The sequence below is a fragment of the Hippoglossus hippoglossus genome, chromosome 22 (genome assembly GCF_009819705.1).
Source record: "Hippoglossus hippoglossus isolate fHipHip1 chromosome 22, fHipHip1.pri, whole genome shotgun sequence".
Lineage (NCBI taxonomy): Eukaryota > Metazoa > Chordata > Actinopteri > Pleuronectiformes > Pleuronectidae > Hippoglossus > Hippoglossus hippoglossus.
The window spans coordinates 10,984,160-11,008,719 of record NC_047172.1 but is presented as its reverse complement, the minus strand read 5'-3'; the positions used below and the strand labels follow the sequence as shown (position 1 = coordinate 11,008,719).

Genomic DNA, 24,560 nt, shown 5'->3' with positions numbered 1-24,560 from the left:
AAGATAAATTCGTTTTTTAATGTTATTTACTTTTGAATCGTTTCAATTGTGATGTTTGTGCCGGTGCATATTGTTTTAGAACATAGAATTCAAGATGGTGAAGGTCCCTTGTACGTTTGAATGTTTTCTGCACAATTCAAGTTACCAACTACCAGTAGATGTTAGCAGTTGTTAGCTGCCACCAGTGGATGTTAGGGACATAAACTCAGTTGTGCGCCTTAGCGTCATCAAGTTTTTTGGCCTTGTAATCGACCTAATGTATATTTGGAAGTTGTTCGGTGTTATATCGTTGTTATTGTTGTAGATGGATTTGAATGCTGAATTTGTATTTTGCAATAAAATGAAAAAAGCACACAAACGTTTATTTATAAAGCACATTTGTACACTACAACCAGAGTTGACCAAAGTGCTGTGCAATAAATAATCACCATTATGAACAGCTTTTAACCCTTTATTTGTTATATTGTAAGTTACCACTTATAAAGGATGAATTGGCTGTAATCAATTAATTTATCTTTGGTAATTAGTGCACTGTGGATCAGTTATAAGCCATTAACAGGGAATCTTCTATTTTTGCACGAATAAAGCACAAAGATGGTTGGCCAAGAGAACAAGATGGTTCCCTCCCATCTACTTCCGTCTCCCGTCCAATCCCTGGCCGCCCGGGCAGGAGGCATCTTGACAGTCGGTGCGTCAGGTCCCTCGGGCTCCGGGCTGGTGTCTGCAGTGATATCATAACACTGCAATATGAAGACACGCTCATCTGACCGACACCCATCTCCATCTCAGGTCAGTGAGGAGCACACAGCTCCGTGTGTCTGCTCCTCTCACTTCCTCATCTCTGCTCAGCTGAGGATCTGATGGGGTTTTTATTCTCTTCCTGCCATAGCCGCTATCTCCGTTATTAATCCCTTATGTCGTCTGAAATGCCCACTTCTGTCACGGCGATACACGGACCTGCTGCATTTACAGGAGGCAACGTGTTGTCGTTTTATCCGAATGACGCCATGTGTGACTGACTAATGTTGGGAGCTGTTGCAATCTGCAGGGCAAAGCTAAGCTAGTGTCGTTGTTGCTGTTCATTCAAAGAGAAGGTGCAGCAGTGAGGCTTTCATGAAGCTGATGCGTTCCTGTGTCATGATATGAGCAAAGGCTGAGCTCATTACATTTTCAAACTTATTCAAACCCTCTGATCCATTGTATTATATTTAACTGTCTTATAGAAATATAACAAATAATAAAATAAAATAATAAAAATGTGAAACTACTCCAATTTGCTGTTTGATCTACAATAAACTTCGAATTTGTAGTTTGGTCTGCTAATATGAAACTACTCAAATTTGTAATGTGTTCTCTAAATAAGAAAATTCTCAAATTAGTAGTTTGTTCTCCAAATACGAAACTACTCAAATTTGTAGTTTGGTCGGCAAATCTGTAACTACTCAAATTGCAAATGTGAAACTATCAAAAAACAACTCAAATATGTGGTTTGGTCTACAATTACGAAAAACTACTAAATTCTGTAGTTTTGTCCACAAATATAAATCTACTTAAATTTGTGGTTTGGTCTACAATAATGAACTAAAATGCGTAGCTTGGTCTGCAAATATGAAACTAGTCATATTCTTAGTTTGGTCGGTTCCCACAAGGTCAGATTCATTGATTGCAAAACACATTTAAAAACCAATAATATGCACTGATTGACAGTTTAATTGAATTTTAGAAAGCCGGCTCCATTATCCTGCTAAGTGTGTAGTTCATTTCCTCATGGGGTCATGTTGCTGCAGGTACAGTAGAGCTTTTAACCCCCCTCCTTATCCTTCCCTCCATTCCTCCCTCCTCCTGCCCAGCTGATGTTTGTAAAAATCCGTCCTGTGTAGGTGCTGTAAACTGGGCCAGTAGGCAGGCATGGGGAATAAAAGGAGGAGGAAGGATGCCAGCTGAGCCCCCTCGTCCTCTCTGCATCTGCCACTAAGTCTGCCAGCTTCCCACTAAAGAACGGAGAGGAAAATGGCTCAGTCTGTGAGGAGGCCCGAGATTTTAGGAGCCGCCGACAACGAGCCCAAGAGGGACAAGAGCAGGAGCAGCTACTTTGGCAACGTCAAGAGCAGGTCAGTGCCTCTATAAATACCAAACACGGATTACTGGAAAGAAAACAGAGAAAGCTCCAAGCAGCCATGTGACAGGTCTGGCTTCTCAGGTTTTAGCACGCCATTATTCATTCTTTCATTAGAGGGTGGAAAGATTTTTTGCGATTGACTACAAAACAAATATGAAGGCTTTTTTTTTTTTTTGAACAAAATACACATTTGTCATCAGTTGGTTTCACCCACCATCGCTGAATGACGCCAGGCTCCATCACAGAGCCTCATGTGGGTGAAAGGTGCCGCATCTCGCCAGGAACACACTTCCTCAGCCATCGCACAAACAACTCCCACTTCCCTATAAATAACTCTGGTCAGACTGTGAACGCTGCTCTGTACAGTTGTTCACACTCGAAATGCCCTAAACAGTAAATCCTTGAATCCAAAGGAAAACAAAACAATTCATGTTTGAGCATGGAAGTTCAATCTTGAGCTGAAGGAAGGATATCTGTGTAGAAACATAATAAACAACTGCTTTTGTTTCATAACCTTCTTAGCAGAAGTGACAAGCAGGAAATGCCATCCTGAGTTTCCACGATATTTTCTGACATTCGTAGACCAATCAACAATGAAAGGATTAAAGTATCTACAAATAAATCGATAATCAAAATAATCGCCTTACAGCAAGAAAGTTCCCAGTTTGAATTCCAGTTCAGCCCGGGTCTGTCTGTGTTGAATTTACATGTGGGTGGCATGTGCACGTGGGTTTCTCTGGGTATTCCGTCCAAAGACATGTTGATTAGGTTTAGGTAAATTTGTTTGTGACTGTATTGGTGTGAGTGGGAGAGTGAATGGTGTTTGTCTCTGTGTGTTGAGACACGCTGCGATACGCCGGCGACCTGTCCAGGGTGTTCTCTCTCGTCCGATTGGCTCTAGCACGCCCCGCGACCCTCAAAGAATAAGTTGTTTAGATAATGGGTCGAGGAACCAGCGTCTCCTCAAGTAGTCTCCAGTAGAGGAGACTGTTGAGCTCATTAGGAGCATCACGGGTTTCTTTATAGACCCTGAATAAAAGCATAAATCCAGTGATTTGTGTGAATATGACATTTTATGATTCACGGCTGTGAAGTCAAAGTCAAACAAATGTTCCTTGATTCTACAATAATTCAGCATCTGTAAACAAGTCGCTTTATGACAAATGTTAACTGAGAGTAAGGCTTGCCCCGGACAACTGCTGTAATTCAGAATCTTAAGCGAACTTTCCTTTTTAACATCTTCAAAACCGTTATTCCCAGCTAGTTGGGCGACTGTGTGTCAGGAGATAGAGAGGGTGGTCCACTAACCAGAAGGTCGTTGGTTCGATCCCCGGCATCTGTAGTCTGCTTTCCAAAGTGTCCTGGGGCAAGATACTGAACCCCAAATAGTATGAATGGTTGGTGATAGAAAAAGTGCTGCATATAGAAGTGTGTTAAGTGGTCGATAAAGACTGTATAACGCACTGTATAAACACAGTCCATTAACTCACCAGGAGTGTGTACTTATCACATGCTGTGAATCCAACTCTATGTGTGTGCTGTGATTAGTCTTTTCTTCTTCATCTTTCAGGCTGGGTTCCAAGCTTCCTCCTGGCGTCTCTCAGCCCCCGCAGTTCGCTAAGCGTCCCTGGGAGACCCAGCCCCAGGCCCGAGTGATGCAGGAGGCCATAGTCCGAGGCCAGCGTCAGCACCAGGCCATTGTGGGCCGGCCTCTCAACCACATCCCCCACATCAGAAACCCCAAGCTGCGGCAGTACTACCTGCAAGGTACCCCTGAACGGTTGGATATACACCTCCAGGCAGGGCGCAGGCTGGAGGGAAAGTAGCTGTGGCGTCATCTTGAATTCACATTTTACCAGCCTGATGTCAGTTTCATGTCATTTTGCGTAAAGTTATTTTCACGTGACTGGCAGTCTTGTGAGCTGTAGACACTTCTGTTAATCCTGTTAGCAAGTGATGCTGAGGCCTTTTCATTGTGTGATGCGCTGTGGATGTTTTGTCATAAGGTACGACACAGAAATAGTGTTTTTTTTTTTATTTACAGGGACCTCATGGGATCTAAACAATCCTGCAGTGAAGCAACAACACATGGCCGAACTGTCAGATGACAGCAGAAGCAGCAGGGTGAGTCACATTGTTTTTTTCACTTGATTTTACTTCAGCTGTGGGAACCTGCAGGGAGAGGATTGGGGAAGTGGCAGATAACAGCTTTATCGCTGCATGCATATATATGTCAGCTGATCAGGTATATCAGAACAATGCTGGTTTGGTTTCACAGTTTATGGTCTGGATAGAGTTTGATAAAGAGCGTCCAAGGTTCAGAGCCGCGTGTCAGAGCCGTCACAGCCGTTTCTGCGGCACCATGGGGAAGCAGAGTCTGTTACAGAGCCTCTTCCACAAATACAGCTGCAGGAATCTGTATTCAGATGTTAACTCAAAGGTATTTGTCAGCTTTTTGATTTTGCTGCCAAGCCGTTAACTCTGAGTTGATTTTAAAAAAAAGAAGCAAGTGTTGTTTTGTTTTGCATTATCATCGATCTGGAGAGTGCGATAGGGATAATTACGAAGTGCTCTATTCGGATTTGTCTTTATTCATTATTATGCTCCTTTTACACCTTTTCTTTCTTTTTTAATTTCTCTTCTTCCTTCACATCATTTGCTTCTTTTGAAAAAGTGGCTTTAATAGATGAGCACACTTTATCCAGATTTTGAAGACAGACATTGGATCATGTTAAATCACGCTTTTACCCAATTCATTATATTCTACATTAACTTCAGGCGTAAACTGAATTGTTTAATCCAAACCACAGACTCTATACAAGCCTCTCACCTATTTTCTTAATAAGATGTGTGTTTGTTAAATTATTTAAAGTCTATTCGATGCATTTTTTTTCACAGTTTTTACAATCAGTGACCAGTTCATTAGATGCACCAGTTTTAGTTTTAGCTTCATTTCAATGCTCATAGAGTTTGTGCTGTATATTGTTGCTGCTGTTGAATGTTATTGTGTTATGCTGAGAGGTGTTTCTTAAAATCTAATGGTAGATAAACTATTAGAAACATCCCTCAAGACGTATATTGAGATTAAAAGTGGATTTTTAGCAGCACATCAACCTTTTTTGTAATTTTGTTTTCAATAGATGTTTATCCAGATATACAGTTCATGTGTTAATGCACACAATTGCGCACACACAAACACACATAGCGATCCAAAGATGCATCCACACGCTCACACTCACACAAAAAGCACACAATTGTTTCAGTGGTCACACAATCCGTCAGGCGCATGAAATCTAATTTACGTCAATGGATCCATCTGTCAGCGGACGACAGTTGCGGAGATGATTCTTCACTTTAGCTATTTCAAATATTCAGCTGGCAAACAATAATATATTTTATTCACTGGTGAAGATCCAGCCTGATGAAGCAAGAGCTTTGTGTTTAGATTTTAAGGTGGAAGGAGAATGGAGTCTATTCGTGGTCTTACGGAACTGGTCCTTGGAACGGAAAAAGAGCTTAAGACAAACAAAAAAAAATTATTCTACGGTAAAATCTTCTGAAACTTGACTCACAGACAGTGGGGGTCACCGTGAACAAGAGGTGAAATATCTGTGTCACCTCTCAAGGATTTGTTGTTAACTGTCGTAAGTCTGTGTTACAAAATACTGCTCAAACTACAATGTCAATAATAAACTTTATTTATATTGCACTTTTTTAAACAATGTTAAGAAGTGCTTAACAAGAAGAAATAAAAACAATAAAAGCCAGACAAGGCAGTTGACTAAAAGGCCATCGGCCACATCACATAAGAGATAAATAAAAAATGCAATCATTTGCAAAACTTACAGAAAGAGAAACGTTTTAAGATGAGACTTAAAAGAAGCTAGAGAGGTTTTGTGTCTGAGATCAGGCTGAGAGCTTCAAAGTGTGGGGCTCTAATAGAAAAAGCTTGGTCTGCCTTTGTCACAATAAGAGGTTATAAGGTGATTAAAACGTCTACATAATAATATATAATAATAATAATAATAATAATAAGGTCAGAATACTGTGTCTTAATGTGATTATTTCTTTTTCAGTATGATTGGTAGGGTATTATTAGAGTATTATTCAGGTTAAGATGTCAGTGTTTTATTCAGACTATTGTTTTAATCGGGTTAATATTAGAATATTGCTGTCCATGTGACATTTAAAAATAAGCCTGATTCACACAGAAGTAAAACATTTTCATCTCTGGTCTTGGCGGAAGTTGAGATCTGATCATCTACCGAAAAACAACGTTCAAAGATTTTATTTCTATTTTTAATATATTTGTGTTTTAGGGTCTCCATGGTGACACAGTGTTCAGCATCTCATCTCAGTTCAGCAGCAACGGTTCATCCTCTGCTGATTCTAATGTATCCTCTGCATCTGCTGCCCTCATCACTAGAGAGGTACGAGTCAACTGTAAGCACATGATGGCAGCTGACGTATGACTCACATGTTAAGTGTGTGCATTAGGTGTGTGTGTGTGTGTGTATATTTGCGTACTTTATTTGAAATGCAAATCAACAGCTTCTCCAATTTAACTGCAAGTATTTAGCTTGAGGCAGGAAATCTTTTGCCTTAAATTCATAGAACAACAATCACCCAAAACCCAAAATATATGAGCGAACTGGGAATGGTCCATGATATATGATCTATACTCACTGTCATCTTTATGTCGTGAATTGTTATATTATTGTGGTAAAAGGGTAAAAGCCTCCAGCCCCTCACGCACAGCCCTTATTCAAAGCTCTAATGTGACGACAAACAAAGAGGAGAGGGGAGGTGCAGGCCTGTAGAAAGAGGAAGTGGTCACTCCTGTCCCCGGCTTGTGTCTATTTCAATGTCAGAGCTATTCTAATCATGGCTTCCATTCTGAAGCAGCTGGTCGCAGCGAAGGGGAGAAACACCAACTCCACCGAGGACCGAGGATCGTCCACACCAGAGCTGGACTCAGGCTCCGGACCTAAAGAGAAGCCCCAGGGAGAGACGGACGTGGACTGTTTGGATCCACACCCTGCTCCACCACTCTCCCCCTCCCCAGAAGCTGAATATGACAAACTGCTGGTAAGAAGAAGAAATTCGGTTTATAAAGTGTTCATTTTGCAGTATTTTAAAACATATATGTGTATATTTTCTTAAGTACTGTATTATCTCTTTCCATTTCCATTATTTTATATTTCTATTCCATTACATTTCATTGGGAAATATTGTACTTTTTACTCCATTAATTGACAGTTGTAGGCTCTAGTTACTTTTCAGATTAAAACATAAAAATTATGATAAAATATTAGTTGTTTTTAAAGATTAAAAGACAAACACCAAAAAATGAAGTGTGAGTTGTTGCTGATGTTCTCCCCTAAACCTCTCAGACGGTTTAATTTCAATAAATATTCAAACCGGTCGAGTGAATCTATTATTTCACAGTAAAAAAGATTAGAGAAACGTTTGTTTGTGTAGCTTGTCTTGTTTTCTGCTCCGTTAATTATCTGACGACCCCTCAGATTCATGTTGTGGTTCTATGAAAGGACCTTAGGTTGGGAACTGCTAAACTACTTAACCGTAAATAAAATGGTAAAAACTTACTCCACCAATAAACTCCTGCCTACACATTGGTTTTAATAACCTAATGATGAAATGTGTAATAATACATCAATCACTGAGGCCATTTTACTGCACAACAAGAACTTGTATGTCTTATGTACATTTTGCCAATAACACTTTGACTTGAGAGGGATTTTTCACATTCAGGACTTTGTAATGGAATATTTTGAAACTGTGGTATTGGTACTTTTACTTACGTGAACGATCGTCCAACCCTTCCTGCGTTACTGCTCCACCTGTTTCTGTAACTAACCAGACAGAACCAACACATAAAATCCACACTGCTGCTGCCAAAATGAAAGATCTCAATCTCTCTGAGCTCAATTCTAAAGCCATTACTCACATCCCAACGTTTACAGCACTCGCCATCACTCACTCACTCACCTACCACTTCAACATAACATTAAGGCATCAGGGCACAGGCTCAGTAAAGTGCAACGCTTCGGCAAAATCATGGTACCTGCCATCACATGATCCCGCTGTTAACCCAGCTCTTTACTAACAGTCAATGTTTCATGATAATATCCTTGTTCTTACTCTTGTTGTTGTCTAATGATGTGTACTGTTTGCTGTGACGCTGTTGTTTTTTATTGTGAATATTTTATGTGAAACTTAATTTCCCACGTCTGGGACGACTGACTGACTGACTGACTGACTGGCTGGCTGGCTGGCTGGCTGACTGACTGACTGACTGGCTGGCTGGCTGACTGACTGACTGACTGACTGACTGACCGACCACTCCTGTGGATTAAGGTTAAATAATATATTGACCTCTAACTGTAATAGATCAAGTTATAACCAATGATTGTTCTCCAAACAATGCAACTTGATAGCAACCTAAGTAAGGCAGTGATACTAGCAGCTGTATTTACCTTACATAGCATGACATGACAATAACAATTTGACGCTTAAATTCAAACACATTACTCCTTATGTTAAGTGAAAATAAAGGTAAAACTCTTTGCTTCTCTTAGCTTTTAACAAAACTATTTTGAACATGAAACAATATGAAGAAGACGCCACTAAAGAATAAAAGATAAATTAACCGTGTAATTAAACTGATTTGATCACAGTAGTGGTCGTTCATCTTCATAGCTGCACTGTGCAGGTTTTTCCAGTTACATGATTCCTCTCCGCTGTGGTGAGAAAAAAAACAGACGAAGAATTTTAATAATTGGTCAGATGAACAGAACGTTGCCATGGAAACGTGCAACAAAACAAGACACTGTAACCCAAACATTAATCCAACACTTGTCACATCATTCTGTGCTCTGTGGAGGCAGAAATTATGTTTGTGATGATGTAGAGGGCGAATAAGCAGAAAACACAAGAGGGAAAAATAAGATTGTTTTGTGTAGATTAAATTCTATTTAGCAATTTTATTGACGACTGAAAATGACCAAAAAATTTCAATTTCTTAAAGACCAAGTCAATTTAATTAAGATATTCTTTTATAACCTTATATATATAGACAGCATATAATGAAACAACATGAACGCTCACAAAATGTCCAGCCAAATAATCTCGATCGCCCCCTGTTGGCTGGCTGCGGGATAGGTCATAAACCCTTGATGGAGGTTGGAGGAGATGGATTTTGGCTTAATTTTTGCATGATGAAGATGAAGGTAGAGATGTGTCGTCCTTCTGTATTTACAGTCTATGCTTCACTGTCGCACATAAAAATCTATATATTTTTGCTTAAAAATTGATTATCGATGTAGCTCACTTATTGTTTTGGTTCAAATTTTATTATAATGTATTTTTATTCGTTGACACTGACAGGATGTGGAGGCGGTACCGCTGCCTGATGGACAGCTCTGCTTATTGGCTCTCCCACCAGAGTGCTGTCAGGGGGAGGGACCGGGGGCCACGCCCTACCTCAAACTTTTCTGCCGCTACATCACTGATCGCAAGGTGGGTGGAAAAAACATTTGTCGTAACAACAAACGAAATACACGTCTGTCAGCTAACACATTTTCTGTCTCTCAGGGTGTCGTTTCTGGGATCCTGCTGGTGACTTCTAATAAGATCTTCTTTGACCCGTGTAAGACTCTCCCTCTGGTGAAGGAACACGGCTGTGAGGAGTACCTCCTGTCGTGTTCGGTCGACAATCTGGCATCCGTCTCCTTCTTCTCCGACATCTCACACGTTCACTTCAACGCCTCCCAGCAGAGGTCAGCAACGGTCCACTGCCCCTAAACAACACACACATTTGTACTTCTATCTTAGTGAAGACACTCATTGGCATAATAACCATCAGAACTAAATGCCTAGCTCTAACCCTAACCTAAACCTAATTCTAAACCTAATCCTTAAACCAAGTCTTAACCCTCAAACAGCCCATTGAAGAAGTGAGGACCGGCCAAATTGTCCTCACTCTGTAGGGTCTATGCTTAAAATGGTCATCACAAAGGTATAAGTACAGAAACACGCACTCAGGTTACATAAGAAGTCAATCTCAACGTTTCTTGTTCTTCTCTTTTTTTAGGAGAAAAGGAACGACATTTCTCCAGAAATTGAAAACTACCAAAAGCCGAGCAGGCAGCGACCCAAACCACAAGGGGGAGTCGGTTCCAGCTTTGGTGTCTACCGCCTCTTCAGATTTGTCCAGTCTGGCTCTGAGCCTGACCAAAGAGGTTTCTGGAGATGAGGAGGCCGAGAGCAGAGACATGGCAGAGGAGCTTGAGCGCTGCCCGCTGGAGCTGCTGTCTGAGGCGTCGGTCGGTGGCCTGGGAGTGGGTGTCCTGGGCAGCGCCACCTCCTTCTGCTGTGGAGGTCCAGAGGCGGCGAGTACAAAACTGATGCAGGCTGATGACACAGAGAAGAGTCAGAACACAGGTACGAACGTGATTTATGTTCTGTGTGTATTATTTCTATTAATTCCCGACAGCATGAGTCAACCTTTGTTTTTTTGGGTTTGTTTCCAGTGCCTCGTAGGCCATCAGCAGGTGGTGCTGGCAGTCTGATGTTTGTGCGCCTGCGGGTTCACACGTCTGCAGGAAAGAAACGGGGTGTGGGAGATCTTCACCTGGGGTCAGCCAAAACCTTACCCAGAAGAGACGCCTGGCTCGCCCTGTCACAAGAAAGGTACAGTAATGGCAGAGAGTGGATCTGATGTCCAATCATCAGAGATTTTAAAGGGTACAGAACATTCTGTGCAGCAGAATCTGAGATTTCTCAGTCAGTCTCAAATCCCCGCTTCTCCTAATAAGGTTACTACTGGTCTCATTAAACCAAAATGCCAAACTCGAGGCTTTAAAGCGACAGTTCTCAAACCAAAGAGTGATGTAACAGTGGGTTGTCATCAGAGTGTGGATACTTGACCTGAGCCTGTTGGGACTCATCGGGCCGGGTTCAGACAAAATGTTTGAAATGGTTTTTGGTTTGTGTCGGGTTCGATCATGTTGGCTGGACTATCTGCTTCCTTTTTTACTCTGCATGTGCCTGTAATCGTTCAAAACGTTGGGCTCGGGTGTGGAACTCAAGCCCAATATAACACTGTAACACGTAATATTTTCAGAACCACAGAAGCCATCGTACGACTGTATGTAGTTTGTGTAGTTCTGACATGTATAAGTCATCAGCTTTGTTTTGCATTTCTACCTCACTTCAAAACTGACATCCATTCATTACTCTGTTCACCTGTGAGGCTTGAACTCGTCACTGCTGTTGTATATTAACCCGCTCCATCCGTTCTCTTACCAACTTTATAAAAACACTAACGTTACCGTGAACAAACAAAGGTGGCTTATGAGAAATTAATGAGTCAACAGTTAGTTAGGTATGATCCCAGTGAAAGGCCTCCACAGTAACTATTTGACAGGTTTGGGAGAGGTAATTACATGTATTTAGAGTATTACAGAGTTTTTCATTTCAAAGGAAAATTCTGTACTAAACTCGCTTTATTCATTATTTATTTTACAGTTATAACTATGAGCTATAGTTACTTCATCAATAATCTTTCTCAGCATGTTGACTCACTGACGGTGTGTGTTTGTCATTTCAACATCTCTGAGCCACTGCGTTCTTCTCCCCCCCCCTGCAGCTCAGATGAGCTGTATGCCTACCTGACACACTGTCGACCGGACTTGTGTGTACTTGAGGGAGAGGGGGTTGAGGAGGAGGGGGAAGCGGACCGTGACGAAGAGGAGTTTGTACTAATCGAGGACAAAGGGGAGGAGGAGGAGGACAAGGAAGAAGAGGAGGTGTTCCAGAGACACCGCGGCTCGGGGGACGACTGGGAGGTAAATGGGTTCACTTCGGTCTCACGAGAGAGGGGTGGTCTCGCCAGGGTTAGTTGGGCATTTGTGAGAATTCTGGAGGATAACAGATATGTTTGTGTGTGAAAGATGAAAGTCACTTTAGTCGGAAATACTTGATTCTTGATGTTCTAGAACAAACTAAATTATCAGGTTTTTTTTTTTCAGATGGTGTTGATGGAGGAGAACGGGGACAAGCCGACCATGCTCATTGACAGGGAACCTGAAGGACTCAGTAATATTGTAGAGAGCAGCCACATTTTGGAAGCGTCTCACGTTCGAGAGGTGAGTAACACTTCCCACGCTGCTTCACGACAAGCTAGGTCTTTTTATTGTTTTGGTTGAAAGACCCCTCCTAGTGGCCGAAGTTACATATTGTACAATCTAATTAAGCTCTCAGTAAATCTCCAGTTCGTAAACATTTACACTTTAACGTCTGGAACAACTGGATCCAGAACCAGAGGAGGCAGATTGTTGTGTGGATAAAAATTATGTTAATTAATCTCTGGATCATGAAAACACACTTCTACATGAACACACAAGTTATCTACCGTATCTGTTCAGCATTTAAATGTCAGGATGTGGCCCTACTTTTATTGTCAATCCCTCCTTTACTTTTCATTTTCATGTTTGCAGTTATGTAAGGAGCTTCCCCCCCGGACAGTGAGTTACACCTGGCAGCTAAAGTACAGTACGTCCCGTCACGGTTCCAGCCTCAAGTCCCTCTACAGAAAACTCAGTGGCACAGACTCTCCTGTGCTTATTGTCATCAAGGACGCACTTGATGAGGTAAAAAAGAAAAGAAACCACACATCTCCATTATCAGTCTCTTCAAAGAACAGCAACAAAATGTGTTTCCTTTCCCTGTAAAGCACTTTATAACTCTGTGCTGAATAAATAAAGTTTCCTAGCCTGCCTTTTATTTTTGATAACCCCTCTTGTTACTTTTCTTGGTCAGATATTCGGGGCCTTCCTCTCTCATCCTTTGAGGCCCAGCGAGAAGTTCTACGGCACAGGAGAAACGTTTCTCTTCATGCTGCACCCTCGCTTCAAGGTAAAGCTGTCAACAAGTACACTGAAGTATTTCTCTTTGATTTGGTTAATTCGGGTAAATGACTAAAGGGTGAGGATGTTGAGCAGCAGGTTTTGAACTTTGCACACCTTCAGTATTTGTGATGCCTCCTGTTACTGTGTCCCTGCAGTGCTTCAGATGGACGGGAGAAAACTCTTTCTTCATCAAAGGAGACTTGGACTCTTTTGCCATTGGTGGAGGCAGGTAATGTCTCTTCCCTTTACTTTCTCACTTGCAATCAGCTTATATTTCAATGAGGAGGGACTCGGATTGAAAAGTGTATACGAGAAGAAAGCGTTATGGACTATCATTTGTTGCTTCTACCCCTCGGGAAGTCATCAGGGTTGCAAGGAGGCGATTGGTGGGTGGTTGAGTGGTGGTTGAAGGGATTCAGAGAATACTGAAGACCTAAATGAGATGAGTGGACATTGGATATGGAGGCTGGAGGTGATTGGAGAGGAGGGTCGCAGCGAATCACTGAAATGACAGCTTACATTGAGAGAGAGAGAGGGGAATAGATTTTAAATCTGGCTTCAACAACAGGATTGGCTGATTGCGATCATGCCAAAATCTGATTGGACTAACACAGATAGTCTTCCTGATTGAACTTAGGCTGTGCTTCATTTGTATGTTATGCAGGAGCGTTTCAAGGGACTTTGAGGGCCTCAGGCATAAGGGGCCTTACATTGACATCTACTCAACCCACCCCCAAATTAGACAGTTTAATCTTCAACCAAACCTCTGAAATGAAAAAGCGTTTAGCAGAAAGCTGATGGCATGAGGACTATAGCTTCGTTGCAGTCTCCTATACGTAGCCGATCATAGAATTAACGTAGTAAGCCATTCTCTGGGGCTCCTCTCAGCTCGTGTCTCCAGTCAGTTTCCTGCTAAGCCAAACCAGTTGCATCGCCCCTGATGTAGTGTAAAAATTATTTCCATATTCAGTCCAACCAAGCTGTAAAAGAAAAGTCTATTTTTCCCTCACTTCCTCCTCTGTCTCCTCCGCAGTGGTCACTTCGGTCTGTGGGTGGATGAGAACTTGTACCTGGGCCGCAGCAGCCCCTGCTACACCTTCAATAACTGCTGCCTCTCAGAGACGGACGACTTCCGCGTCATGGAGCTGGAGGTGTGGACGTTCAACTGAGGGAGACGCGCGAAGGCGAAGATTTCTACTCGACTCACCACGTCGCTGCTGATCGGCTTCATCAACGCAGCATTTAGCATAAAAGACAAGCAGCTGCTCGCTCATTTCAAGGTGACGTCCATTTCAAACATAAAAAAACTAACCACAGACTGCTGGATGTGTCCGTGTGATCGAGTGCTGTGGATTCTCATGAAGTGGAACCGAACAATTGCTGAGTGGGATCTCATGCTGGACTGTTTTAATGGCTGACTCATTCCTTTGGGTTCAAACGGAGTCCTGCAGTCGTGAGTCGAGCTGGATTGTTTGAATCCTCATTTTTGAATGGAGCGAGTCAGGAACTGCACTTTGCTCTTAGTGAGAATCAGTAACTTTATTATCTCATTGTGAAGGTACACCTGTCATATGCATGTCCCCACATTCATACAGCTGAGTTTAGTTAATGCTAAACCTCTCAAACACTTGAGTCCTCGAGTACATTTCTAAACTGCATGTGTACAGTTCAACAGCCACATTAGTCCGATCATTCTTTCAGTCACTTTTCATTTCTCCAGGTTTTCATCATTGGCGTTATTAAAAATAATCACGAGAACTGAGAAAATCTTTCCGGTTTTAAAAAGGTCTGTACTCACAATCAATCTTGTAATCCTCATTAATGACTATTCTGAACTCTTTTCATTTCAAGTGATGACTGCAGATTAATGCAGTTTTGTTATTCAGCTCTTTCTGTCACTTCGGTACCGCAACCGACTTTGCTTACATTGTACAGTATTGTAGATTAGTTAATAAAAATCAGCACAATGTCAACAATGATAGAGAGAACAAAATTCAATGTGTAAAAAAACAACAACTTTTATTTCACCTTCAAAAAATAACACTGGTAGAATAACAGGTTTCCAACAGTCAGAAATCTCACGCTGACAGGACCTTGTATGTCTGTGTTGTACTGTTACAATGTTATTCTCATTATCAAAATCCACTGGTACTAATCAGATGAGTTTTTTAAATCATTAAGTTCTCCTGTTTCACACTTGTAACCGAAATTGAGGAGGTGAAAATTAGACATACTGTGATAAACAGCTAATTTTGTGTCCATGTTGACTTGTTTTTTATGCCTCTGCAGTGGCAACAGCTGTGTTTTCAGGTTGTCTGTCCATCCGTCACATTCTTGTGAACATGATATCTCAAGAACTTTCACTTGGGCTCACAGATGAACTGATTTTGGTAGTCCAATGTCAAAGGTGACCTCACAATACACTTGTTTTGCCTTGTGAAAGTTTTATTTTAATGATGCCTCGAAAGAATCCTTTCAAATTTGGCACAGATGTTTACTTAGATTCACTGATTAGATTTGAATGGTCAAAGGTTAAAGGTCACCGTGGCATCACAAAACATTTTTGGCCACTTGATAACAATATTTGCCTTTAGGGAATTACTTCAAAGTCCAGTTGTCACTTGGACTTAAAGATTAACAGATTCGATCTCAGAGGTCAAAGGTCACAATGACCTCATATGAGTCGGGAACAAATGTATGTTGACTTAAATTCACTAATTGGTGGATTAATTAAACCACAGGGCGGTAATTCTTGTTTCCCCTTAAAATATTATAATTTTTCTCTTTGTTTAGCTAAAGACACGAGCAAATGTAGTAGTTTGATTGGAGTGTCAAAGAGAATACAGCACTGTGTGCCTTTCAGTTAAGGGATCAAACAATTCTGCAAAAGAAATGACCATTTGGATCCACTGAGTTACATAAATATGAAGTAAGTGGGCAAATGCCCAAGCTGCGAGCCATCTACTGTACATGATAAAAAAAACTTCTTTGGTGTGGTTACACTTTCCTCTGAACACAAAACCTGCAAAATATCTCAACATTTGGTTTTAAACTCAAAGAAAACAAGTAAACTCATCAGTAAATCATGTGGCGCTACCCTGTTAAATTTTTCCAGCTGTGATTGTCCCCTGAGACAGCGAAGGTTGTTTCCTTCCAGCAGCCTCAGCAACAACATCAGGCGTCACCCGGCCCGAGAGAGCTTTCAGGCAAAGTCTTCACAAACTGCTGAGACACAGCTGGAGGTGGCACCGGCGCCGTCTCTGGGTAGAATCAGCAGCAGGAAAAACTCATTCAGTCGTTAAATATTGCACATGCAGCACCGGGATATAAAAGAAGGATGATCAAAAAATATGTTGATGCACTTCTGATTTGTCTTTAAGATGACATAAGCACTTGCACTGAAGAATGACTTGGCAGGCCTCCGCCTGCGTTTTATATCCACATTCATCAGCAGAGAGAGCAGATCTAAATGTGTTTGGTTGTTACTGCTCAGTGCAAGGCCTTTATCTTTCATTAAAATGTATTACATTGACAGTAACAGTATATTTACTTTTTCTCACAATATAAATACTGTATATAAAACCATTTTTTAACCAGGAGAGACATTCAAATAAATGGTAATAAACAGGATTGAAGGCAAAAACGTTTCTCAGCTGCCAACACTGATGAGACGGCTTCTCTACATGGAGGGGTTTTCTTAACTCTCAGCCTCTACCACACACACACTACTGTGCCAGGTACTCCTTGGCTTTCTCCAGCCCCTCTTTCAGGAAGCTGATATAAGTGGATGTGGACGGGTCCTCGAACCCCGAAGAGAAGCTGAATGTTGCTCCTTCCTCCTCTGGCTTCATGGCCGTCTGGTCCAGGAAGAAGTTGGCGTTGATGTGGTGGACCTAAAACCAGACACAGAACATGGTAAAAGCTTTCATGAGACTTATTTCACAACAATAGTTGTTTGGCTGATTATTATGAACAAATAAATAAATAGAAACAGCTACAGTGAGTGTAAGCCAAAGTTGGTAGGAGATTTTAAGCTTGTGATGCATTTAATGTTAGAATTTTTAATCACACCGAATTGTTTTTACACTATGGGTGTCATTTTTTTCTGAAACAGCTATTAATATATTAAGAGGATCTGATTTTGTCTCTTTAAAATAGTTTTTGTTAGAGACAAAGTCAACTATTCCTGCACCAATTTATAACTTGAGTTTTAATTTAATATTTAAATTTCTTGATATTAACAGGATACATGATGTTACAGAAACACTTACAATGGTTCCATTGGGCAGCGCCACCATCATCTCCACAGGGAAGTTGTACTTCTCCAGATGTAATCGAGCCTTTTCACTCAGCACAGAGTTCTGCTCATCAGCCTGATAAAAGAGAAAACGTCACTGCAGCAACAGTAGCAGCATGAAACAGCTGAACTGAATAAAAGTAAGTCACTTGTCAGGGCGTCGTTCTCTTGCTCACCTGCAGGCTCTCCAGCTCTTTGACCAGAGACCAGCTGCTGATGAAGCTCTGGTTGAGCAGGGCCAGGACGGGCGAACTTTCCAGGACTGTCTCCCGGAGAGTCCGCCCCGAACCTACATACAAAGGAGAGGAGAAGAGAGAGAGATGTTAAACAAAGCCATAAAAATACACAGAAATGTTCAATTCAAAATGCTTTATTTCAATGACGTATTAGCTTTGCTTTCAAAGTGAGACTACGTGGCTTTTGCTGAAATGCAGAATAGGAGAAGAATCATAAAGCCAGTGCAGCAGCTCAGTAATGTGAGCTATGCAGCGATATTTGCTCACGTAACATACAACACCAAATTAGGATAAAAAAGTTAAACACCTGAATGCATAAGACTGAGGAACAGTGTGTTTTATTGCTTATGAATTCAACTTTTTGTTTGTAAGAGAAGGATTATTTTATTTCTTCTTTCAAAAGAAAGTTAAAAGTGTCTATGATATGAAGCCAGTGTCCTAAAACTTATTTCCATTGACTGTGGCTCCTCTTTGGAAGCAAAGTTGAATCTTTCTTGCATAAAAACACAATGTTTCACAAGTTAAGTTGTTGTTTGCTGATACTTTTACTGACTATATACTAAAGTAACTATATCAGGCTTCCAGACTGTGCAACACTCTGCATGAGAAACTGAACTTTGGTGGCATCATTTTGATAAATCTGCTTTTATCTCATACTTTTCTTTGCCTGTTTTCTTCCATTTATAGCCTTGTATCTCAAATCTTACTCCTCTTTGATGTCACTAACAGTGTACAATGCTGTGAAATGAACCGCTTGTGAAGGATCTGACCTCAGCAGGACTGGTCGTCTAAAGCTCCCCAAAGCAGAATGGAATGCACCAGCTTCCTCTCTGCTTGGGCTCGCTCGAAGGCCTCGGAAAAAGGCAGGTAGGACACCTGGAAACGAGAATAATGAGAAACAACTGAGTGAGTGCTACACACACACTTCATGCCAAACAAAGAGGGGAAACGTGTGATGTGGGCGTTTACCCTCTTAAAGGGGTAGAGGGTGACCTCCAGACGCCGAGTGGCTTCTTGCTGACTGATCTCTGAGGTCCAGTGGATGTCTTCGAAGACAAACTGGATGGGTTCGGAGCTGCCGTCCCGACTGTCTATGACGTTGCCCTCCTCGTCCATGATGATGGAGGGAGTGGAGGGGCCCGTGGACTGCAGCTCTAACTGTAAACACATGACACAATTACTCTGACAATCTTATCCTAACTAACTAATCCGAGACGGAGTAAGGTGGGTGATGGTTTTGCTGTCCTAGAAAAAATTGGCTTGCAGGACACAAATGAATGATGCGCACAAAAGGCGATTTAGAAGTGGGTATATGCAATGCTGATTGAAAAAAGAAGTGGGTACCTGCCAATGGCACTCCATCATGTGGCTGCATAGTACAAGGTGAATTATATAATCTAAATAATGTAATAGTGGCCTAAGTGCATTACTGCAGCTGTACCTGCGGGAGGTATCCAATGTCCACCTCCATGTTGCTGCTCTCGCTGGCCCCGTACAGCCACTCCATGTCCACATTCAGAGACCTGAGACGCAACAGGACACGTCACACAGGCTCTACAGGAGCTTACAACAGCACTGGGACACTGAGTCCAATGGTCTTACCTGTGGTTAGGGACGTAGAGGTGGAAGTGTCGGACATGAGATGCGTCTTTAGAGAGGACGATGTTACCAGTGAACTGGCCGGGGGTGAACCAGAAGGGAAAGTCAGGAACATCGTTGAGCTGGAACTCTGCATGAATCCTGCAGAAGAAAACAAGTCTCTGGTGAAGATTCTCATATCCTCAGTTCCCAAGAGGCTCAGTCTCTGAATGCTGATTTTAAAGAGCAACCAATGGCTGCCTGCCAGACATTAATCTACAAATCTGTGATTTTCTGTACATAAGTCAGCACTAATGTAGAGTGTAATTTCTAAGTTTATAATCATATAAGAAAAGCCCCACTGGAGTCGTTCCTCACCTGATAACAATGTCATAGTAATAGTCGTTGCTGGCACGGATGCAGGCGACTGCGCCCTGAGGAGCGAAACGTGATTTGATGAAGGGCCGAGGGTGGAACATACTCAGCAGGGAGTGGATGAGAACCTGCGGCGGGAGAAGAGCAGCTGTCAATATACAACACAGGTTATGACCTAATCATTACTATATAGGAGTGTTTATTGGGATACCTCTTTCCCTTTTGGTGTGGGAGGGTGGTAGCGATTGTTGGGCAGGTATCCAGTAAAGATGTTGAGCTCACTGGGCATCACCCACCACGTGTCTCCCACTTCAGCCTTGTTCTTTGGGGGCAGGAAGACTCTGAACTGGCTGGCGGAGTATGAAGAAGAAGGCACTGCTGGGCTTTTCCAAGAGCGCAGCCCACTCAGAGAGCTGTGAGAAACCTGAAAGAGACGGTGGCAGAAAACCAGACATTTAAGTTGAATTCATTTCCCACTGGTAATGTCTTCAGATATAAAACTAGATTGTATGCCTCCATCAACCGGTGCAGTTTCAGGCTACATACATTTTTTAAGTTAATCAGTGAGTCTAAGTGAACATTTGTGCCAGATTTGGAAGGACTGTCTCAAGGTATTCCTAAGATAAGGGGTTCACAAGGCAAAAGGGGGTTTTGTGCGGTCAGAATGACCTTTGTCCACCAAATTCTAATCCGTTTATCTTTGAGTCCAAGTGAACCTTTGTACCGAATTTGAAGAAATAAGAATTTATTCAGTCAAAGATTAGTGCATTTCAAATCACTGCTATTACATTATTTATTCAATTCTTGGTTGCTTGCTAATTTTGAACGAACTGTGTTCACAGGGAGCTTAATTTAAAATGGAAATTTACTATATACTAATATTTATTAACAATAACTGAATTTTTTCTAATAATCTCAACTATCTTGGGGCGGTGCCTCTTTATTGACGTCCGAGCAACCTCTCAGAAATCACTGTGAACATGTTTCTGTATTTAAAACCTGTGGTGCAGCTTCTTCTGTGATTATATTTTTGGGGCTAATCCGTGACTTTCATCAAAGCAGTTCTACATAGAGCCTGTAAAGTAGTAGAGAGGAAGGAAACAATAAAGCTCCTGTGTGAAAGAAGCCTGGAGAACTTGTTCTAATCTCACCCCGAGAAAACCATCCTTGCTTTTCGTCATAGAGTCGAGCAGCAGTGGCTGCATTTTGGCCTCCAACGTCAAAGTCTCTCCGCTGGGATCATGGATCACCTCCTCCTCAAAATCCACAGGGGCTGAGATCCCTGCGAGGGAGCAGTAGGAATCAATGTGGAGATAAAATGTACATGACCAGTGATACTGAGGTTTTGTTAGTGAGCAAGGAGAAGAAAGACGGGAAGAGAAACGATAATATGATGTACCTGTGAGTTTCTCAGCAATTGGTTTAAACTCCTCCGGGCTGAGATAGAGGTCGTGGTCGGTGTCCAGGGAAGCGAAGAGAAAGAGCCCCTCGGCACCTAGAACTCGAACACTCTCCTCCTATCAGAGAGACACAAAGGCATTGGACAGACACTTATTGTCGTTGCACACGCTTCAGAGATTTTCAATGCAGCACCGAAATTGGGCCAGCGAGTCCTCGTATCACAAGAGAGTCAGAAAGGTTGGCTAATTGAAAGAAAGAGCCGTAGATACTGGCTTAGTTATGCTGTCTTTTCATGATGATGATAAGGAAACATCCTTCTGGATCAATTAGTTGATTTATGACGGCGGTTTTGGAATTTTTCTAAATTGGGGTCCATGAAGGGGTTAACACGGGGGGAGGCAATTATATTTTAAAACGTCCATGCACAATTCCTGTGTAATTTAAATTTAAAAAAGGTTTTCAAGACTACTGACAGGACAGGGGCACTTCAGGGGCCAGTCAGATTCCAGCTTGCTTCGCCTCTGCATCCGCCCCTGATTTATGAGAATATTGAGTTTTTGCTAATCAGAATGGAAACACTAAATCTTTTTGAGCTATAAGTTGAGTGGAAGGTCTGGCCAATCCATCTGGCCCTGCAGAGTGTCAGAGACGCCGCCTTCCGTGAGACAGGTTTCTTAAAATAGACAGATGTCTGATTTCAATACTTTCGTCCTTTTTGCAGAAGAGCTGATTCCTCACTTATATTCGAAGGTGTTATGTTCAGAGTCAATGTCATAGTGCTGTTGATGATGAGAAGGTAAATGCTACACTGTGTTTTTGTTTGAGCAACTGCTTCTTACAATCCTCTCTAAACCCAACAACATACAGTACAGAACAGGAGATGTGTAAAACACCCTGCTGCAGATGTGTGCGCTATTTTTAACTCCAGGTAGGATTATCTACTTTGAGCACATTGCAGGACTTGTAGTGTTTAGTCTGAGCGTCCGTCCGTCCGTCCGGCCTCAGCAGTTCAGTCTGGATAGAGATCAGCCCAGAGGCCACAGATTCCTGGCGTGTGTTTTAGAATCAGACCACCCTCTCTCTGACGGACAGATGCGTGCCTACAGGCGTATGCACAATGGAGGGAGAGAGAGGGGGGAAGGAACAATTTGGAGACCCTCTGTAGGCAAACAAGCCTGGGTTTACAGGGTTTTAACAGCTGGGACACAGAGCCACAGCCCACTAATAAAACACTATGAGGCGGAAAGTCTGCACATGGGCTGTTTTAAGGCGTCTGGTGTCTGGCAAATCATTTGTCTGAAGACAAACTAAAGTAAAACATAACTAAATATTATGGCCAATCCAAACTTTGGTAGGGATTGATTTGGACAGGCGAATACTTATCACAATAAATCATCAATAGCAATCCCCTAACCCTAACGAAGGTTAAATATATTTATCAATAATTAAGGTATAACAAGTAATTGATCTTCCTGTTACTCAGGAGCAAAAATAAGTATTTACCCTTAAAATAAATAATAAATAATGTGACGTTTATCGCGATAATTATGGGTATCGACCAATCAGATTTTTTTTTTAATCACAATATAACGATGGCCACATTCTCAAAACCCTATAATTGATACTACTCTGGCACATATCTTACAGTAGATTGGCAGATATGATCTGACTGAATGTGCCTTTATACATGTGGATTTCTGTCCTGGTAGTGTTTACAAGGTTAAAACATAAACCCCCAGATGTTATGAGACGTGTAGAGTATGTCTCACATGACGTTTGACGAGCTGAGCGTCCTGGTAGCACTTGATCCCCAAAGCGAGCAGAGGAACGGCGCCGAGCACCAGCAGCGTCCACAACGCCCGGTGCACCCACGACCCTGAGCCCGCGCTCCGGCGCCTGTTCCGCGGCGGACTTCCTCCCTCATCCTCGGGGGCTCTGTTATCCACGTCCGCCGCCATCCTTCGATCCCGCACCGAGGCTATTTGGAGGAGGAGGGGGGCATGGTCGTCGGGCTGTAAAGCGACGGTAACGCCTCGGTATAAAACTTTGTCCTGAAAAAAAAAAAGTCTGTGGAAATCTACCGACAGCTCTTGGGTCCTGTAGCCGGCGGCAGCGCGTCCTTTTCCGGGCGTTACAGTCTCAGCAGATGTCTTGTTTCCCACATCCAACCACAGCCGTATGGATGTGGACGAAGTGCGTCAGGTTAGCGAGTGATAGCCGGGTGAAAACCGGATATCAGCCTTTAGCTAGATCAAAATAAAACCACTCTGTATTTATATGTCTTCAGGACGTGAAACAGCGGTCCCAAATAAATCCTTAGAGGAAGTGTAAACAAACTATATTTTCTTAACAGTTTGTTGCATTTTAAAATGTTTTTTTCATCTTACACGTGTCTATTTTCTGTGCAGAATGCTAACACATTTCTTCCGGGTTGAAACCACGAGCTAATCATTATTATTTTGAATCTTTCCCGAATTAAATACATCTAAAGCTGCTTCCTCTTTGGTTTTCCTCGTGCACACACTAGTGCACATCTTTCGTCTTGGGCTTTATTTTGAAAGGGATGACCGGATGTCTTAGGTTGACATTGAGTCCAGATGGCAGAAGTGGTCGCATTTAAAGGGGCAGGGTCTCATCGTTCGTCACAGGAATGTCTGCAAACAAGCCTCAATTACATGTTTCCCTGCCAGAGGGTCTGTAGTGTCTGTAACTTCGTGCTCCTACCAGAGGAAGTGAAGACAGTTTCTGCTGGACCACTCCCTTGGATTTTAACATGTCCACAATGTTAAAACCACAACACCATAGATTTAGGCATATTGCAATACAGATCACCATAAGGACTCAAAGTAGAAAATATCAGTAAATCATCAATATGTAACTTAGCAAATTTGATTTCACCAACAGTGCTAAGGGGTCCATGAAAAGTCTCCAGTCATCCATTGAAATCACATGTTGAAAATATCTCTAACACGTGCCTAATATCTTTCTCAGACATTTCTTTGTGTTTTTCTGCCACATAACTAAGTAGGAGTATAAAACAAGGGCAATGTCAAATTATTCAAAGGGACAATATTTTCTATTACCCTCGCTCTTGCTAAAATATAGTTTCTCCCTTTAAATAAAGCAAAATCTGTGTTTTATGCCTGACATAGGTTTCGACAGAACGGTGGACATGAGTTGCATATATTTCCGAAACATTCCGTCTTTTTCAGTTTTTTTATATCAAATTAAATCTTGGATCAAATCTGCATACAAATTTTATAGATTGTTCCAAGTTTCGTGGTAATCAATAAATACATACAATTTTGCGCGTACTTGTTTACAAACAAACCGACAGGGGTGAAAACCTAACCTCCTTGGCAGAGATAACAAAAGTCAGTTCAGTTTTATAACGTGCTTTTCAAATGAAAATGGGCCAATGGTTTATTTGTAACGAGAAAAACTTTTTTCTTAAAACAAAACACTTTTTTATGCTTTAATCTTGCACTCATCTCTTTGTTTTCACAGCTCAGCACTTTGCTTCATGTGTGCCTGGTACAGTAGCATTGTAACAGGTGGACTGCTTTACCTCTTAGTGGTGCAAGTTATAAATATCAGCTTCACCGTGACGGAGCGGGAGGCTC

The 24,560-nt window shown here is 41.9% G+C and overlaps 2 protein-coding genes across 9 annotated transcripts; one reads left to right on the top strand and one right to left on the bottom strand.

The window, feature by feature from the left end:
- Positions 1–649: 649 nt before the first annotated feature.
- On the top strand, positions 650–15,309 carry si:ch211-15d5.11 (oxidation resistance protein 1). Of its 6 annotated transcripts, none has more exons than XM_034575968.1 (16): positions 650–789; positions 1,903–2,111; positions 3,690–3,886; positions 4,164–4,243; positions 6,439–6,549; positions 7,022–7,207; positions 9,527–9,658; positions 9,734–9,918; positions 10,233–10,582; positions 10,672–10,831; positions 11,790–11,988; positions 12,172–12,288; positions 12,640–12,792; positions 12,962–13,057; positions 13,206–13,279; positions 14,084–15,309. In XM_034575968.1, exons 2-16 carry the CDS (start codon positions 2,011–2,013, stop codon positions 14,217–14,219), a joined length of 2,277 nt encoding a protein of 758 aa, XP_034431859.1. In that variant the 5' UTR covers positions 650–789; positions 1,903–2,010; the 3' UTR covers positions 14,220–15,309. The 6 variants fall into 6 exon arrangements, with proteins under 6 accessions (XP_034431859.1, XP_034431860.1, XP_034431857.1 ...); XM_034575969.1 differs by having other exon boundaries at positions 1,881–2,111; positions 7,025–7,207; XM_034575966.1 differs by having other exon boundaries at positions 1,881–2,111.
- On the bottom strand, positions 14,777–23,138 carry selenon (selenoprotein N). Of its 3 annotated transcripts, none has more exons than XM_034575973.1 (13): positions 23,019–23,131; positions 22,707–22,915; positions 20,936–21,053; positions 20,688–20,818; positions 19,748–19,960; positions 19,540–19,664; positions 19,186–19,323; positions 19,025–19,106; positions 18,553–18,741; positions 18,354–18,459; positions 17,524–17,636; positions 17,322–17,423; positions 14,777–16,943 (listed from the first exon to the last, which is right to left on the bottom strand). In XM_034575973.1, the coding sequence occupies exons 2-13, from the start codon at positions 22,893–22,895 to the stop codon at positions 16,776–16,778; spliced, it is 1,674 nt and encodes a 557-aa protein (XP_034431864.1). In that variant the 5' UTR covers positions 22,896–22,915; positions 23,019–23,131; the 3' UTR covers positions 14,777–16,775. The 3 variants fall into 3 exon arrangements, with proteins under 3 accessions (XP_034431864.1, XP_034431865.1, XP_034431863.1); XM_034575974.1 differs by having other exon boundaries at positions 23,023–23,131; XM_034575972.1 differs by having other exon boundaries at positions 22,707–23,138.
- Positions 23,139–24,560: the final 1,422 nt, after the last annotated feature.

Coding starts and splice junctions, on each gene's coding strand:
- si:ch211-15d5.11 (XM_034575968.1), top strand. CDS start 2,011: ATGGCTCAGTCTGTGAGGAGGCCCGAGATTTTAGGAGCCGCCGACAAC. Junction 2,112..3,689: donor TTTGGCAACGTCAAGAGCAG/GTCAGTGCCTCT, acceptor TTCATCTTTCAG/GCTGGGTTCCAAGCTTCCTC. Junction 12,289..12,639: donor AAGCGTCTCACGTTCGAGAG/GTGAGTAACACT, acceptor TCATGTTTGCAG/TTATGTAAGGAGCTTCCCCC.